A 16,169-nucleotide genomic window follows, 5' to 3' on the forward strand; every position below is an offset into this window, starting at 1 on the left:
TTGCAAGGCGTTCTGCCTTGTTTTTATCGATATCACGATTGGCCTCGAGTCCGATACTTTTTCTGTTTGGCTGGTACCATTCGCTGCTGCACGTCGGGGAGCAAAACGTGTTGAGCGGACCTTGTGCGTCTGTACGTGTCCATCGAGCACTCTGCCTTGGGCAGCCTCTCTGGTATTCTGACCGCTGTAAGAGCTCGCCCCCTTTCCTCCTCCACCCCGCCCATGACCGTGGAGCCGGAAAAGTGAAGTGAATCCGCTGCTCTTTTTACAGAAGCACGTTAGCAAAGCCCTGCTCCTGACGCTGCTTCGTAATACAAGGAAGAGCTCAGGGCGGGCGGCCGCGGGGCTGCCATGGAACCAGGTACGGGTCCCCACGTGGGGCGGTCTGTGAATTTGGATCGGGGACGGTTCGACGCCGCTTTCCCTTCGCACGCCGCCCGAGGCAGCCCCGCTCGCCGCGGGGGTCCCGCATCTTTCCGACAGAGGGGGCTGAGCGCCAAGCGCGCCTGCCGCTGCGCGTGCAGCCGGCGCCGAGTGTGTAGCCCGCCGACCCGGTGCGGCCAGGCTCCGGCTCCGGCTCCGGCTCCTGCTCCGGCTCCGACTTCGACTTGCGCGTGGGCCGCTTCGCGGGTCCCGTTTTGCCCCGGGGCCTGGCGCGCCAGCGGCCGCGGCCGGTCCGCAAGCCAGAGAAGGGGAAGCCGCGACGGGAGCGCTCGCTTCGGAAATGGGAGCCGCTCCGCTCCTCGGGCAGCGGCCGTCGTGAGCGTCCCCGGGCAGCCGGAGCCCGAGCGGCATCTCGAGGCCACGGCGGGCGGGCTGCGGCGCTTAGCTTTCGTTTCCTCTTCGTACGCGCCCTGCAGGTGGCAACGTGTATGAAGAGGCGCTGGCGAACGGCCTGGCCCTGGACGACGAAGGGATCGAGGCCCTGAACGGGCCCGTCCTGAATGACCCCGAGGTTCAGGTGAGAGCCTCCCCAGCACCTGTTGCACCTTCCCCACCCGGGCTGGCTGGCGGGCCGGAGGATGCTGGGTGTTGTAGTCTCACACACCAGGAGGGCATCAGGTTGCAGAAGGCTGATTGGGTGTGGGAGAAGAAGAATGTTCTTTTAAGGAGTTTGGAGGGCTTAACTAGGTTGCATATTTTGATTATTTAACCTTTTATGGGAATGCAAAGAAATAACAACAACATGCATCTTTGGTTTCAATTCTGCTTGACTTCAGGAGTGATAGATCCTGGCCTTTTCTTATAGATGGGGAATAACTTCTTGGCGTGTTGCTTCAGAAGCAACCTTTAGACATGGCCGGACCAGCTAGAGGAGCTGGCTCCATGGTCTGAGGTCTGAAGGTTGGGAAGGCTGTTTTAGCACGCTGTGGGAGTCCCCTTATTTCCCAGAGGTTGCAGAGATCCCCAGGAAGGTGATGCATTTTTGCGTGTCACATTACATTTTCCCCGGTGCTTAAACTGCTGTGTGAGTTATGACTGCAAGTGTTATGGGCATCCTCTCCCTGCAAGGTGAAAAACACATTCCCACCCCACCCCAACACCCAGGTAACTTTGTTGGTACTCTTTAAAAGTTATATATGATTTAACTGGCATATAATATCTCATCAATTACTCCCATTTCATGCTAAATGGACTATACGGGAATTTTGGATTTAAAACAGGTAAGAAAATGTTCATGTGGCTAAACTAGATAGGCATGCCGAGTTTTACCTTGGGTCAATTAGTGGGTGCTGTGGATGAGTTTTTGTCATTGCTGGCTCTGCATGCCAAATACAATTTGCATTTTTTGGCTGAATGGCAATAAAAAAATTCTTGCAAAATTGCAACATTTGTTTGAATCTAGATTGGGCCTTACCACTTTTACCACTTCAGGGAGCCCCTTCTTATTGGAAGCACTTATGGGGGCTCTAGTCAATTTTCATTTAAGACTACAATATATACTCTAAGGTTGCAATAAGTTGGAGGTGACTTGATGGCATAACAACAGCAACATCTTTTTTTAATTATTTACCTGCTATATAGAACTTTTCATAAGGACAACATAAGTGGATTTTCCACATCCTTTTGACAACTGAAAGGCTGTTACTCCTACACTATAAAGGTCTACTTCCTAAGACACAATAGAATGAACAACTAACAATGTTTTCAATATTTGAACAAGTGGTATTTAGACACTAGCTGCAGTTGGGTAAATAGCTGGATAGGTATTTGGTCTGCCTTTTCTGAAGCTTATGCACAACTGTTCCTTTTGGTAGCTATACCATCATATACTTAAATAGGCTTATGGACATACATTTTATATACACCTATTATAAGTGATTTGTTTTTTGTGGAAAATTGCATATTTTTCCTCTTGTATGTGGTTTATTTACTTTGGTGAAATTCAGATTAAAAAGTGAAAATATATATTCAGTTTATTAAAACTGTTTACAGAAGCAGTGTTTCCATGCAGGCAGCACTTGGATGCATTTGTGTAGCCCTTAAAAATAACAAAAGTGGGAAGTATCAAACTATCTTCATTCTCTGCAGTAATATCCTACAGTTTAAATTGAGTGGGGAATGTGTGGCCCCCCATATGCTGCTGGACCACAAGTCCCATCATCCCCAGCCTACATGGCCAGTGGCAAGGGATGATGGCCGTCCAGTAACATCTGGAGGGCCACAAGTTGCCCACCTCTGATTTTTAAACAATCAGACTAAACAGCCACTCGTCATTTGCTCAGAGATTATTTGCTTCTCTTTCCTGGATCTTTAACTTTTGGTTTGATTATTTATTTGTCCTTCTGACCTTCATGTGTGGTTAAACAAAAAGCACACATGGTAAGAAATGGAAAGCTGGGGGAAAGAAGGAAGAGAGAGAAGCATATTTATTTCATAGATTCTTTTGTATTAACATAAAAAGGAAGGCTTTTCCTGCAACTTTTGTTCTTCCTTCTTATAGGAACAGTAAAATATAGATCAACTCTTTCTTTATAAAACAAAAATGAGGTGCCTGTACAGACACACAGCTCGTGCGACTGCCATTCAAAAGGCCACAAACAGCTGTTCCATCTCTTCCACCCTAATGAACTTTTTCTGGCAACATAAATTGCTGAAGAAGTGGTGGGAAAGCACACGGAAGGATTCCAAATGGATATCTAGACCCCTCACCTGCCTTACATTCCATGAATGAAACTGGGCAAATGTTCAGTAAAAACCTCACCTGGGGGTACCTCTGGATGAGTATTGCACTGAAACAGTCTTCTCCAATCCGGTGCCTCTTCAGGTGCATTGGACTACGGCTCCCATTATTTCCAGCCATCGCTGCTTGAAGATCGGTGGTCATTCAACACATCTAGTAAAAAACACCAGGTGGGGGAAGGCTGTACTAAAGGAAAAGAATGGCAAGGGTTTGCGTTTTTTGGAAATGTGAGGTTAAAGCCCCCTGAATATGTAATTCCCATGCTAAAGGCCGAAAACACACACACACATGCAGACACTTATCACAGAATAGCAGAGTTGGAAGGGGCCATGAAGGCTATCAGGTCCAGCCCCCTGCTGTTGCAGGACAGCAAATGTGCAGCCAAATCCACATGCATACTGCTTATTTCCAACAGCCAAGCAGCTCAATAGTCGAAACTGTCCTGCAGTGAAGAGCTGCGTTCTCAAGGCTTGTCCACCTGAGGTGTTTACTGTGCACGTGCGATTCTTTGAACGGCTGGTGGGCCCTTTGCACAGCACCGCCATCCTCTTGCAGCTTGTGGCCATTGCTGATACTTTTTAAAAGCTTAAGGATAGTGAAGGAGGACCTTTCAAAGGCATGCCAAACTGGAATAAAGTCCTGTGTATTTTAGCAGTTGCACTATGCTGCAGCACCATGTTGTGGTTTTATAATACAACACATAGGGTGGTAGAGAAAGCAAAACTTTGGGTGAAACCCATGTATAAATGATGCTCTCTTTCCCCTGCAAGAAAGCAAACGAACCCTTCATGAAGCACCAGGTTAAATTCCCCACACGGAGAAGCAATTACAGTGCAGTGTGACCTTCTTTGGCCTTAGCACACTTCTCTTTCCCTCCCTCGGGGAAACATGGCATGCAGGGGGCTCCTTGTAACCCCTCGATCCACTCATGTCTCCAGTTGCAGGACTTTGTGGGTGCTCATGCTGAGTATAATGAAGAAGAGGAAGAACGCAAATACTTCCGCCGGAAGCGACTTGGGGTTATCAAAAACCTTCTGGCAGCCAGCTTAGGAGGAATGCTGACCTATGGCGTCTTTCTAGGTATGCTTTTCCTATGCTGCCTTCGGCATCTCCTGCTGCTACTGACCTGTGGAAGGTTCTGCCCTTAAAAGCAGCCTGAATATCATTTTAACTAAAATGAATGAAAGGCTAGTCTGCATAACATTGTCTCACCACAGGGCTAGCCATGCCTGTACATGAAATCAAGCAACCTTGTAAATAAGCTCACAGCAGTTACTAGCCTGCAAAATTTACTGCCCTGATTGTAGCACAGTAATTCAGGCAACTAACCTCTTAGCCAGGAGGCAAACAAGAAAGAAAATGGGGGAAAGAATGGATTTCCACTAAGCAGGTGCAGAGTGGAGCCCTTTTTGGCAAGACTAACCATAGAAGAAGGCAGCCTGTTTGGTGACCTCCACAGAAGTCCCATTTTTCTGTATAAACCTGCATAGGATTGTGCTTTAAGCTACTTGAGACAGGACCTAACATTGGCTGTAGTGCAGAGGTGCAGAACCTCTGGCCTGGAAGCCAAAACTGGCTTCAGTTTGGCCCTCTTTGGTTTCCAGGTGGCTCTTCCTCTGCTCCATCTCCTTTCCCCTTGACTACATTTTTATGGGTGGTTTCTCAACTGTGAAGTTTTTCTCCATTCTGAAAGGTTAAAATGCCTTTCCTAAGGCTTCATTACTGGCAATAAGAGCTTTCAGCTAAAAGATGTTGGAACTTGGGGGGGGGGGGATTTTAGTCCTACCATTTTTACTTTCAGCATCACCCATCACAGGAATATGGCCCCTGAGAACCCCTCTGAAAGTGAATTCAGCCCTCTGGTTGAAAGAGATTCAACCCCCTTCCATGGTGGCATAGTGAGTTATGGAAGAAGCAGGAAGAGCTGGTCCAGGATCCACTGGAGCTTGGCAATGGAAGATGATCTGTGGCACCGCTCCAGGATATGGAGGCTCTAGCCTGCTCAGAGGATCACGTTCAAGGGTGAAAGAGGGACCCGTGCAGCATGGGACATTTTGCAGGCACAGTAGTGGAAACTGCCTGTGGAAGGAGGCTCTGAACCACAGGGACAAACCTGATTATGTAAGGAAGGAGAGGCTGCCTGGCTTAGTCATACCAGGTTCTGCCCTGGGTGGGCCTTGCCTGCCTGTTTTTGGCGGTCCTCTTTTCTATCACTGGTGCTGGTCCAGCCTGCTGACAACCAACAGCTTTCCTGTCTGTTGTTTTAACTTGAACCTCTTTTGCTTATTTCAGTACAGACATGATGCAAAAGGCTGCTCTTCTAGTTCCTTAGCTGCTACCAATGCCTCTTCCATGACTCTGAATCAAAAGTGCTCAAAGAGCTTTGGTGAAAGTTTATTTCTTCTTTAAATTCAGGCTGACAATCTGGAGGTGAAACCAGTGGCAGAGCTGGGTTTATTTGCTGCAGTAAAGTTAAATCTGCTGCATAGAATATACCTTTTGCTTCTTAAAATAAGGAAAGCACTGCTTTGTCGATGGAAGATGCACAAATCCTTCATTTGGGGTGATAAATAGCTAATTTTGCTTGCGTGTTTTTTTAGGGGTTCAGTCCACCAACCTCCCCCACCCAAAGGCCATGGAATGAATGGAATTGCTTCCTGTATTACTTAATGTGCATATATTTCTATGTGGGAGGGGGCATTTAAGCATGTAACCTCCTCATAAGAGTGTTCTGGTGACCTCGTCCAAGAGGAAGCACCAAGTGCTTTTGGTTCATTTTGTCCATTGCTGGGTCTCTGTCTAGGTGTCTAAAGATATATTCAGACTAGTGATTTATGCTTTCACTCACACAGTCTTGTTTCCATCCAGAAGGATGATTTGGTTTCACAGAGGTGCGCAGCCCCTCGGAGCAAGCGGGCAGACCGATCCTGCATGAGTCGGCTCTGCCTGAGCATCCATACATCTTGCCGCTTCAGCTAGTGAGGTCCCTTTTTGGAAGCAGTGGCCTTGCTTGGAGTAGGCAGGGCACGATCAAGCCTTGAGCTGCTTCCCGTGCATTTCTGTCATGTCTCCCATAGGCCTGTTGCAGATGCAGCTCATCCTGCACTATGACGAGACCTACCGGGAGGTGAAATACAGCAACCTGGAGCTGCAGAACATTGACAGCAAGATGCTGATGGGCATCAATGTCACACCTATTGCTGCACTGTTCTACACCCCAATTCTCATCAGGTACTGCTTTGCTCTTCCATGTGCTGATCCACTCTTTCCAGAGGGCCGGGGAGACCTCTTCCAGCCCCAGAGCTGAGTTCTGTTTTGGAGAGGCTCTCAGAGGCTGTATTTGAATGGCGGATGGGGTCGAAAGCAAAGATGCCAGGGCTGAAAATGGAAAGCTACCACCCTATTCTAGCTTAAAGCACTACAAACAGTAACTAAATCTTATAAGAGATATTTCAACCTTTAAGAATGGGGGACCAAAAAAAGCCAGGAAAGGCCAGGAAAACCACTAGTCAGTAGTTGGGGGAAAGGGGATGGAGTCAAGAGAAGGGGAATGGCTTTCTGGGGAACACCTGAGAGCCAGATTTGGTTTAAGGTTCCCTGTACCTGCTTTCTGGGGTGAGTTCCTGATACTTCTCTGGAAATAGGAATAAGCTGGGGCCTGAACAAAAATGTCTGTCTCTGAAAAGGGGAAGAACCCAGAACCCTTCTCCCTGAGGAATACAGCAACTGAGTGGCCCCATTGTCATAAGAACCCAGAATTCAGGTGTCTCTTTCCATCTTTCCAGATTCTTTGGTACCAAGTGGATGCTGTTCTTGGCGGTGGGCATTTACGCGCTGTTTGTCTCCACCAACTACTGGGAGCGCTACTACACCTTGGTGCCTTCGGCTGTGGCTATTGGGGCTGCCATTGTACCACTGTGGGCCTCCATGGGCAACTATGTCACCCGGTGAGCTGGCCATCGATACTGGGGTGGGAGGAGGAAAGGCGCTCATCTGAAAGGCTTGATCCTGATGTCAAGGCACTTGTTATAGTTGCCCGCTGCGCATTTCTGACGGGCACTGGCATCAGGAGTCTTCTTTTGTGCTCCTCACCCCAACAGGATGGCGCAGAAGTACTACGAATATGCCAACTATAAGGCAGAGCATGTCCAGCAGCAGAAACGGGCCCCACATGGTTCCTACAACGCCTACATCATTGGCTTCCAGGCAGTCTTCTATAGCTTCTTTTATGTGAGAACTCTGCAGACAGAACTTTTGTGGGTCTTGGTAGTGCAGCAGAATCCCTGCCATCCCTTCTTGTCTGCTGGCAGGAAGATCAGAAGCCGAGTGGGGTGAAGGGAGAGCCTCCTTGGGCTTCTCTCTCCTACTGATGAATGGTTTGTTTGACCTCTTCTCTCATCCCTGTTTTTCAGCTGAGCTTCATCTGTGCCCAGTTTCCTATGTTTTTCTTCCTGAAGGAGTATCTTTATGATTTGAACCATACCCTGTTCCATGTGCAACACTGCGGTGAGTATCCTAGAAGATGGCCATCATTCTTTCAGGCTGGTGCATGTGGCTTTTCCCTCATTGTAGCTTCATCTCATGGGCCATCCTGCCCCTTGGGATGTATTCCAAACTGGGCCACTCCATTGGCCATCATCTCTAAGGCTCTGCTTCCTCTCCAGGCACCAGCAGCCATGGGATCCTCACCGGGTTCAACACGACGGTTCTACAGAAGCTGCCGCGCAGCAGTGAGCTCATCATGGTGGAGAGCGTGCTCATGGGAGTGGCCTTCCTCTCCATGCTTCTGGTATGAGCGGGTGGAAGAAGGGCAAAGGCATGCTTAAACTCGGGCCTATAATAAAGGCAGGGGTTTCACTCCTGGTGAATCAGTGCTGAAGGTGGTACATTCCACAGGCCATGTTTCTTCCCATCTTGTGCCAATCACCCGTGAGCAGAGGAATAGTCACTTATTTATTTATTTAAATAGATTTTCTGTACTGCCCAATGGTTGAAGCTCTCTTGGCGATTCACAACGATTCAAAATCAGAAAATATGCTCCAAAAATGTAAAGACTTAAAACTACAGTATGAAATAGAAATGAAAAACGATGTCAAACCTAGCAGCGATAAATTTAAAATTTGTCGTTGTTGTTGTTGTTCCTGTTATTTCATTTCTATACTGCCTCGCAGCTGAAGCTATCTGGGCAATTGACAGCATTTTATAAAAACAAACAATACAAATGCAATAAAGTATCATAAAATTGGGGAAAAGGTTTCACAGTAGCAAAAAATGACTCTGCGAAACCCCTGGTGTGGGTAATGCCACTCAAAATTCACTTGCGACCAAGACATCTACACTGTTGTATTCCTAGTCACTGTGTGTGGGTGTGAGAACCAGGCAGTACAGAAAGCCGACATAAAACGGATGCGATCAGAACATGGTGCTGGAAAGAGAACTTTGTGAATTCTTTGGACCAACAGAAAGACAGACATATGGATCCTAAATCAAATCACGCCAGAACTTTCTCTGAAAGCAAAACTGACACAGCAGAGGCCGTCATCCTTTAGGCACATCATGAGAAGGCAGGACTCAGTGGAGGAGCCAATCATGCTAGGAAAGCAGGCGAGGAAGAATAAGAGGAGATGGACTGATCCACTAAGGACTAAGTAGGAGACGGATCAATTTGATGAAGGAAGCCACAGCCTTGCGTCTGTAAAAGCTAAGCATAAAAGCTGAGCGAGGCTTTTAGGGCATGCATTCATAGGGTTGCCTTAAGTGGGAGATGACTTGATGACCCATAAAAACAACAAAAGACTGAAAACAACAGAGACTAAAAGATTAGAATTCCTGGGAAAATTCCTTGGAAAATCCCAGGCGCTGATTCAGAACAGCTTCTGCTTGGATTGGATGGAAAAAAAAAAAGACTGAGCTGGGATATCTGCATATTGATTGCACCTCAGCCCACACCTCCTCCAATGGTTTCCTGCAGATGGTGAGCAGTGTGAAGGATACAACTGGGCCGGTGGAACCAATGCTGTATTTAAATGGCACCTCCATGAAAGCTAATGTATACTATATTACTACTATGCTTAATCCAGACCTTGACAATCGTCTGTATTTTTTTCCTCTTTGATGGAATTGGCAAAAAGGCATCCTCTACAATTTGGGGCTGCCAAATTCAAGCAACCACCCTTCCTAAAATGATTCCTTTCTATCAGTTCCCATTGCAGAATATTTTCCTAGGGATAAGTCTCTGTTTCATATGGGGTAGAGCATCAGATGACTCCAATAACACTTTGTCAGCTGAGAAATCTTCAGCTTCTGTTAGTTAACTGCATTCCCTACTTCTCTAGGATATCTTCAGTAGGTTTGGGATCTACTGAATGGATTCTCCAGGTCAATAAGAACCTTCACACAACTACAGGCTGTATCTCCCTGCACCTGTATCACTGTATAACTCTAGAAGAGGGTTTTTTAAATCTTACTCACATAAAAACAAGTAGGGACAATTCCATAACACACAAATAGCTTTCTATTATTAAGAATTAAGGCAATGATTTTTTGCGCTTTCAAAGGTTACCAGGATTTTCTTTTATTTATTTAGAGGAAAATCATTCAGTATGGCTAAAGTTCTCTTGGCATATCAGCCTCTATCATTCAAGTCTAACATTAAATTTAGCCAGAATAAGAAATGTTGAATCCAGGGAGGGCACGTGCCTCTCCAAGACATCCACTATAATATAGTTAATAGCTTTATTGTTGCCCAGTGATGATTGTATTGTAATATTTTAATGGTTATATTATGTTAATTGCTCAAGAGTTCACTGGAAAGTGGTATAGAGCTCTGAAATGAATTAATAAAATAGGTGAATAAAACATGTTGCGAAGTTGGGGGCAGGATGATGCCTTTCCTGCTTGTCCTCTCAAGAGACAGGATGAAGCCCAATGTGAAAAGGGCAGGCTTGTGTTGTGTTATTAGGCAGGCCCGTCCAACATGGAGTCATCATCTGGGTGTTTCCCTTGAACATTGCAGGGAGAGGCCTTTGGTTGGGGAAGGAAGTTGAGAGGCCCACCTTGGTCCTGTTTGTGATGCCTCAGTGTAGCTTTCTGCTCCTGCAGGTGTTGATTCTGTGTGGCTCAGCCTACCGCCCCACGGAAGAGATTGATTTACGCAGCATTGGCTGGGGCAGCATCTTCCAGCTGCCATTCAAGCACATGAGAGACTACCGTCTGCGTCACCTCATCCTCTTCTTTATCTACAGTGGCTTTGAAGTGGTCTTCCTCTGCACCGGCTTTACCTTGGTATGTGTCCCCCCCCCCCCCCCGGTTGGGAGGAGTGGGGACTAGCATGCCACCAGGTTAGAATCATAGTTATAGAATAGTAGAGTTGAAAGGGGCCTATACGGCCATCAGATCCAATCCCCTGCTCGGTGCAGGACTCAAAGCATCCCTAACAGACAGCTGTCCAGCTGCATCTTGAATGCCTCCAGGTAGTTCCAATGTTGTTTAATTTCTTCCATTGTTGTATTGCTCTGTTAGGAAGGTTTTTCCGTATGTCCAGCCAGAATCTGCCTTCCTGTAATTTGAGCCCATTATTCTGTCTCCCACAGTCTGGGATAATTAAGAAGAGATTCTGGTCCTCTGTGCAGCAACCTTCCAAGTACTGGAAGAGGCTATCTTACTCCCTTTAGTTTCAAGGCTAAAGTTGCCCAATTCTTTCAGTTTCTCCTCAAGGAGCTTTGTTTCCAATCCCCTGAACATCTTTGATGCACTCCTTTCAAACTTTTCCACTTTTTTGCATCTTTCTTCAACTCTGGGGCCCAGAAATGGATGCATTATTCAGGATGAGGCCTAACCAGTGCTGAATATAACTAGTACTTCATATGATTTACAAGTTAAATCTTTATAAATGCAACCCAAAATAACCTTTGCATTTTTGCAGCCATATCACCTTGCAAACTTATATTCATTTTGTGATCTACAGCAATCCCAAGATCCTTCCCATATTGTAGCTATGCTTTTGGTTTCTTATAGGGATAAGAACATGGCACTTATCCCTATAAAATTTCATTCTGTTGTTTTCAGCCTAATGCTCCACCTATCAAGAACATTTTGAATGTTGCTTCTGTTTTCGAAAGTATTAGCTAACCCCACCCAACTTAGTCTCATCTAGAAATGTGGTAAGCATTCTTTCCCACTCATTATCCAGATCATTAATGAAAACGCGGAAGAGCACTGGGCCAGGAATTAAGCCCACTTGTTTACTTTTCCCCAGTTTGAGAAAGTGCCAGTGATAGACACTCCTTGAATTCGTTGCTGTAGCCACCTGGTAGTTACTTGATCTAGCCCACTTTTAGCTAGTTTGTTAATCAGGATATCTTGGGATATTTTGTTAAAGTTCTGCTGATGTAAAGATATATCAATCCTCAGGATTCCCCCAGTCTAAAACAGAGCTTTCAGTCCAAAAACCAAGACCATGCTAACTAGAGCTTCCTTTCTCTGCCCATTCCAGAACTATGGCGTCTGCTCCATCGGCCTGGAACACATGGCTTATATCCTCACCTCTTATGGACTCTCCTCGGCGCTCTGCTCCATACTCGTGCTTTTGATGCTGTGTCTGCCTCGCCAGGTTCCCCTGCTTGCTGGAGCTTCTGTCCATGCCATCCTCTTGATTGCCCTCTTCTGCTGGGAGCCCCATGCCCATGACTTAGCAGAAGCATCCTTTCTGTACCTAGTGGCTGCCCTCTGGGGCCTGGGCAGTGCCCTCAACAAGACAGGCCTCAGTGGTGAGTGGAATAGCGTCCAGTTGTGTCTAAAGTTGAGCCCTCTCCTCTCCTGTTACAGGTGGAGCTCTGTTCTCAGTCTGCTTCATGCTGAACACCTGGTGCACAGACATCTCTTTCTCGTCTCCTTACTCAACCTTGTGCCCTCTAAATTTTCTTGGCCATTGGCCATGCTGACTGGGGCTGGTGGGAGTTGTAGACCAAAGCATACAGGGGGCGCTAGGTCGGGAAAAGTTGGACTAGGAGTTACATCAAGTCAAGCTCAGGAGTAGTCATGATAACCCATTTCCCTCAGATGATATGAAAGAAGACTTGAAGTTAAGTACCCAAGTGACTTTTTTATAACGTCTTCTCCCTCAACTGCATCGTTGATCACTAGCAAAGCAAGACAAGGAGACCTTTCTGCTTTGTTTATATACATTTGGGGGTTCTGTTTTGTGAGCTTCATCCTTCCACCACTCCCCTCTGATAACCTTTTCCAACCTGTCTGCTCCGAGCCAGCAATGAGAGCAAGAGAGAGCGAATCCAGCTTGAGTGTCTCACAGTGCCTTCTCCTCTTTTGGTGCAGCACTCCTGGGGATGCTTTATGAAGACAAGGAGAGGCAGGACTTCATCTTCACTGTCTACCACTGGTGGCAAGCCTTGGCCATCTTTGTGGTTTACCTGTGGTCTGAACTGCCCATGAAGGTAAGCAAAGGCCCATGAAAGTAAGCAAGGACAAGAGGGGATGCTCACATGCTTAAGGGCAGGCTACGCACTCTGGGTTTTTGGGAGAAAGCAATGATGCTATTAAGATGCGTCTGAGAGGAGGAGAGTTCACTTGGCCCTGGGATAAAAGGAGGAGAAAACTAAGGTTAGTACTGGTGTGAACCTGAAGTCATGAGGCCAGAGAAAGTACTGGGATGCCATTTAACTAGTTCCACATTTTGCCTTGATGACAGTTCTCCCTTTCCTAGGCTGCATTTCCAGAACAGAGTAGGGAGGAAATTACCTTGCCCTTTTTATGTCTTCTTTTTCCTCTTCTGTTTCTGTTACTATTTCTTCCTCACATCATTTTTTCTTTTCTTTTTCTTCTTTCCATTATGTTACTTTTCTTATGTATTTCTTTGTTCTGTCTTTTATTTTCTCACTTACCTAATGTTGGGGTGCTTGTTTGTTTGCGTTTTACTTCCAGGCGAAGTTGTCTGTCCTCCTCGTTACACTGGTAGCTGCAGTATTGTCCTACCTTTGGATGGAACGCAAAGTAGCCCAGCTCATCCCACATCGCCTCCCCAAAATTCCCAAGCCGCGCCACAAGGTGCGAGGCTACCGCTACCTGGGAGACGACGACTCTGATGAGACTGGCTCAGAGAGGGAGGAGGAGCAAAGCAGCTCCTTGGAGGAAGAGGCAGAAGGAGAAGAAGCCGATGACCTGGAGGGCCTGCCTCCGCAGAGGAACAGACGTGCCCACGGGCAGGCCCTAGCGGAGGAGGCTGGGGATAATGTGGGCTAACTCCTGCCCTGGCCCCTCTTTGTGTGCCAAGCCAAGGTGGGCAGTCTTGACGGTGCCATGACTCTCGACTGCCACTGATGCCAGCCTTCCTCATCACGCAAATCCCTTTTCAGCACTGGTCCTATCATGTTTCCACTTTGCCTGAGGAACACAGACTGCATGAGCCATCTGTTTTCCTCGCCACCCTGTATTTAGGCACTCTTTGGCCCATGGTCTGCCTAGGAGAGGTTCAAAGGAGCATTCGCTGACAAAGGTTTCACAATCTTCCGTACTTAACTTCCACTTCCTAACTGTGAGAGCTAGCAGGGACACAAGCACTTTGTACATAGGACAAATGGGTTGTGACAGATGGATACAGGGCTTTCAGATCTAACCCTCTGGGGGTGGAAAGGAGAGGGAGGAGTGCACGGGCCTTCTCTTGTTCTTTTGAAAGAACTGGCAATAAGGGTTCAGTGCATTTTTATGTTTATTTTTGCTGTGGTTCAGCTGCTGTGGGCAGCCAAGACTGGCCCTATTGTTGCTTCTTTTCCCTCGCAGAAGCAGGCTGCACATACCTTCCCTTCAGCCAAGGTAGGTCCAGTTCATTTAATGCCCAGTGTCCCCAATGTAGCTTTCCTCCAATGAGTGCTGTCAGATGAGTTGGACTCTTACCTGTCCACATTCCCAGCCAGTGTGGCCATGGAAATTGTGGGCATTGTAGTCAAATATATTTGGAGGGCACAATGTTCAGTTAGCTAGCTTCACATAATCAGCAAAAACAAAACCATGTTTTCAGTTTATGTTGGTAAATTGTACCAGTGTTGGAGGGAGCTCAGAGGCCATTGTTAGTAGGGCCCAGTGGCTGGGAGTGTTTGCAGATGGACAGCTCCCAATACTACCATTCACTGGTTCGATTGTGAGCTACAGGCAGAATTGCATCTTCCATACTACAGGCAGTACTGAGTTTTGTCTGTGTGGGCATCTCATTACGGTTCATTCACATTAGCAGGCATGATGGCACTTTGTGGGCAAGGAAGAGACAGTTCAGCTAAGAAGCTATTAAAAGATGTCTTTTTAAAGTTATTTGTCCTAAAGCTGTTGCTTAAATACGATTGCCTGTTCAGTAGCAGGACTTGTAAAGCAATGTTCTAAAAAGTGTGTTGGGGCAAAATGAAAATGGTTGGGCAGAGGGTATGTCTTGGATATCAGCTGTGCAGGTGAGCCTAAGGGGTGCTTCTTAAGAGAAAGCTGCTAGCATTATCAGTCAAATGACTCCATGCAGCTATTCAGTCTTTCCCTCCTTGATTTTTTTAATTAGGTAAAAAGAAGTGGTTGGAAAACATGGAAGGGTTACAAATAGATGCTATCTGGACCCCCAATAAAATTCTGGAGTACAATTGCACATTAACTGACTTATCTTGAAACACTCTAAGGCTGCACTCTTGTTTTTATTATTTTTCTAATCTACCCAATAACTAATGTTGACTGGGTGGATTACTAACAGTTGCAAATGAAAATGCCACAGAACTGTTCAAATAATATAATTCAATTCAGATGCTTAAAAGAATAAATACAATATAATACAAAACAATAAACAGAACTTGATAAATTATTTTATCAAGTTTATCAATAAACTTTATCAATTCAATAAACAGAATTGATAAAACAACTATAACATTTTTGAAGTAAGCCTTTTAAAATGCCTGGGCGAAAAGATGAGCACCAGGAAACCTCTTTGGGAAGTTCTTTTCATAAATAGGGAGCCACAACTGAAAAGGCCTGTTCTCTTGCCATGGTACACAGCAGGGAGTAAGTCCCATTAGTCAACGGGAATTAGAGGATGTGCATTGGAGTCAGCCTGTATGGCCGTAAACTGCCAAGCAGGAGATGGCTACCCACTGAAAGGGGCAGCGGTGGGGCTAAGACATGTCAGTAACAGGAGTCTTCCACTTTATATCCATGCCTAGCAGGGAAGCTCTGTTGCAATGTGGAATGTGTGGCCCTCCAGATCATAATAATTGCCTGCTGTTACACCAGGTAATCTTGGGGCACAACACACCTCCAAAGGAGGCACTTGCCCTCCAGATTTCCTTGAAATGTTTGGGACCTTTTCCTGGGGTTTATGCCTGCAGCCAGAGAGAACAAGCCCTGGTTTGCATTCACACAAACTCAGACAACACTTTGAATGGAAAGTATATTCAACAGAAAGTATAGAGCAGGCACAAGCTTTTAACCCAATAGTATCTAAACAGCAAATATTCCTGTTGCATCTCAATCTTACTCTGTATCCCTAAAGAGATAAAGCACTTCCTGCCTAAGGGGGAGTAAGATGCAAAAGAGACCGGTCCTTTGTGTTCTGCCCTAACTAACCTTTGTCTTACAGCTAAGCACACATGGCACCATACTTATCTCTGCTGCTGTATCGTTTCAACAGCAGCATCTTGTGACACCTGTTGTTTAGTCCTCCAGGCTCCCCTGTCCTCCTTTTCTTGTAAGCCTTCATAGGCACTGTCTATTTCATCAGATGCATCAAGTGGTAAACTCAAATTGGCAGACTTATATATCCATGCTGGGGATGGAGGGCAGAAAGTTCAATGTTGTCAGAAGGGACTGAAATACAAAACCTAAAGACAGTGATAATTACCTTAACACTTGCCATCTTGCTGAGTGGTAACACACACAAATCATTGAAGTGGTGAGATTAAAGTACACAGCGTGACTAAAAACCAAACCAAAACACCCTATTCCA

The 16,169-nt window shown here is 46.2% G+C and overlaps 1 protein-coding gene across 2 annotated transcripts; it reads left to right on the top strand.

Moving 5' to 3' along the window:
• The first annotated feature begins 233 nt into the window (after positions 1–233).
• UNC93B1 (unc-93 homolog B1, TLR signaling regulator) lies at positions 234–14,824 on the top strand. 2 transcript variants are annotated; one of them, XM_044438427.1, is made up of 12 exons: positions 234–361; positions 861–961; positions 4,123–4,264; positions 6,262–6,415; positions 6,970–7,131; positions 7,285–7,414; positions 7,597–7,690; positions 7,849–7,973; positions 10,286–10,468; positions 11,679–11,952; positions 12,518–12,636; positions 13,124–14,824. In XM_044438427.1, the coding sequence occupies exons 1-12, from the start codon at positions 352–354 to the stop codon at positions 13,439–13,441; spliced, it is 1,812 nt and encodes a 603-aa protein (XP_044294362.1). In that variant the 5' UTR covers positions 234–351; the 3' UTR covers positions 13,442–14,824. The 2 variants fall into 2 exon arrangements, with proteins under 2 accessions (XP_044294362.1, XP_044294363.1); XM_044438428.1 differs by lacking the exons at positions 234–361; positions 4,123–4,264 and having other exon boundaries at positions 897–961.
• Positions 14,825–16,169: the final 1,345 nt, after the last annotated feature.

The sequence above is a fragment of the Varanus komodoensis genome, unplaced genomic scaffold, assembly GCF_004798865.1.
Source record: "Varanus komodoensis strain SLA01 unplaced genomic scaffold, ASM479886v1 scaffold32, whole genome shotgun sequence".
Lineage (NCBI taxonomy): Eukaryota > Metazoa > Chordata > Lepidosauria > Squamata > Varanidae > Varanus > Varanus komodoensis.

Excerpts from the sequence above, each read along its gene's own strand:
- UNC93B1 (XM_044438427.1), top strand. Across the intron at positions 962-4,122 it reads TGAATGACCCCGAGGTTCAG|TTGCAGGACTTTGTGGGTGC; the intron begins GTGAGAGCCTCC and ends TCATGTCTCCAG. Across the intron at positions 11,953-12,517 it reads CAACAAGACAGGCCTCAGTG|CACTCCTGGGGATGCTTTAT; the intron begins GTGAGTGGAATA and ends CTTTTGGTGCAG.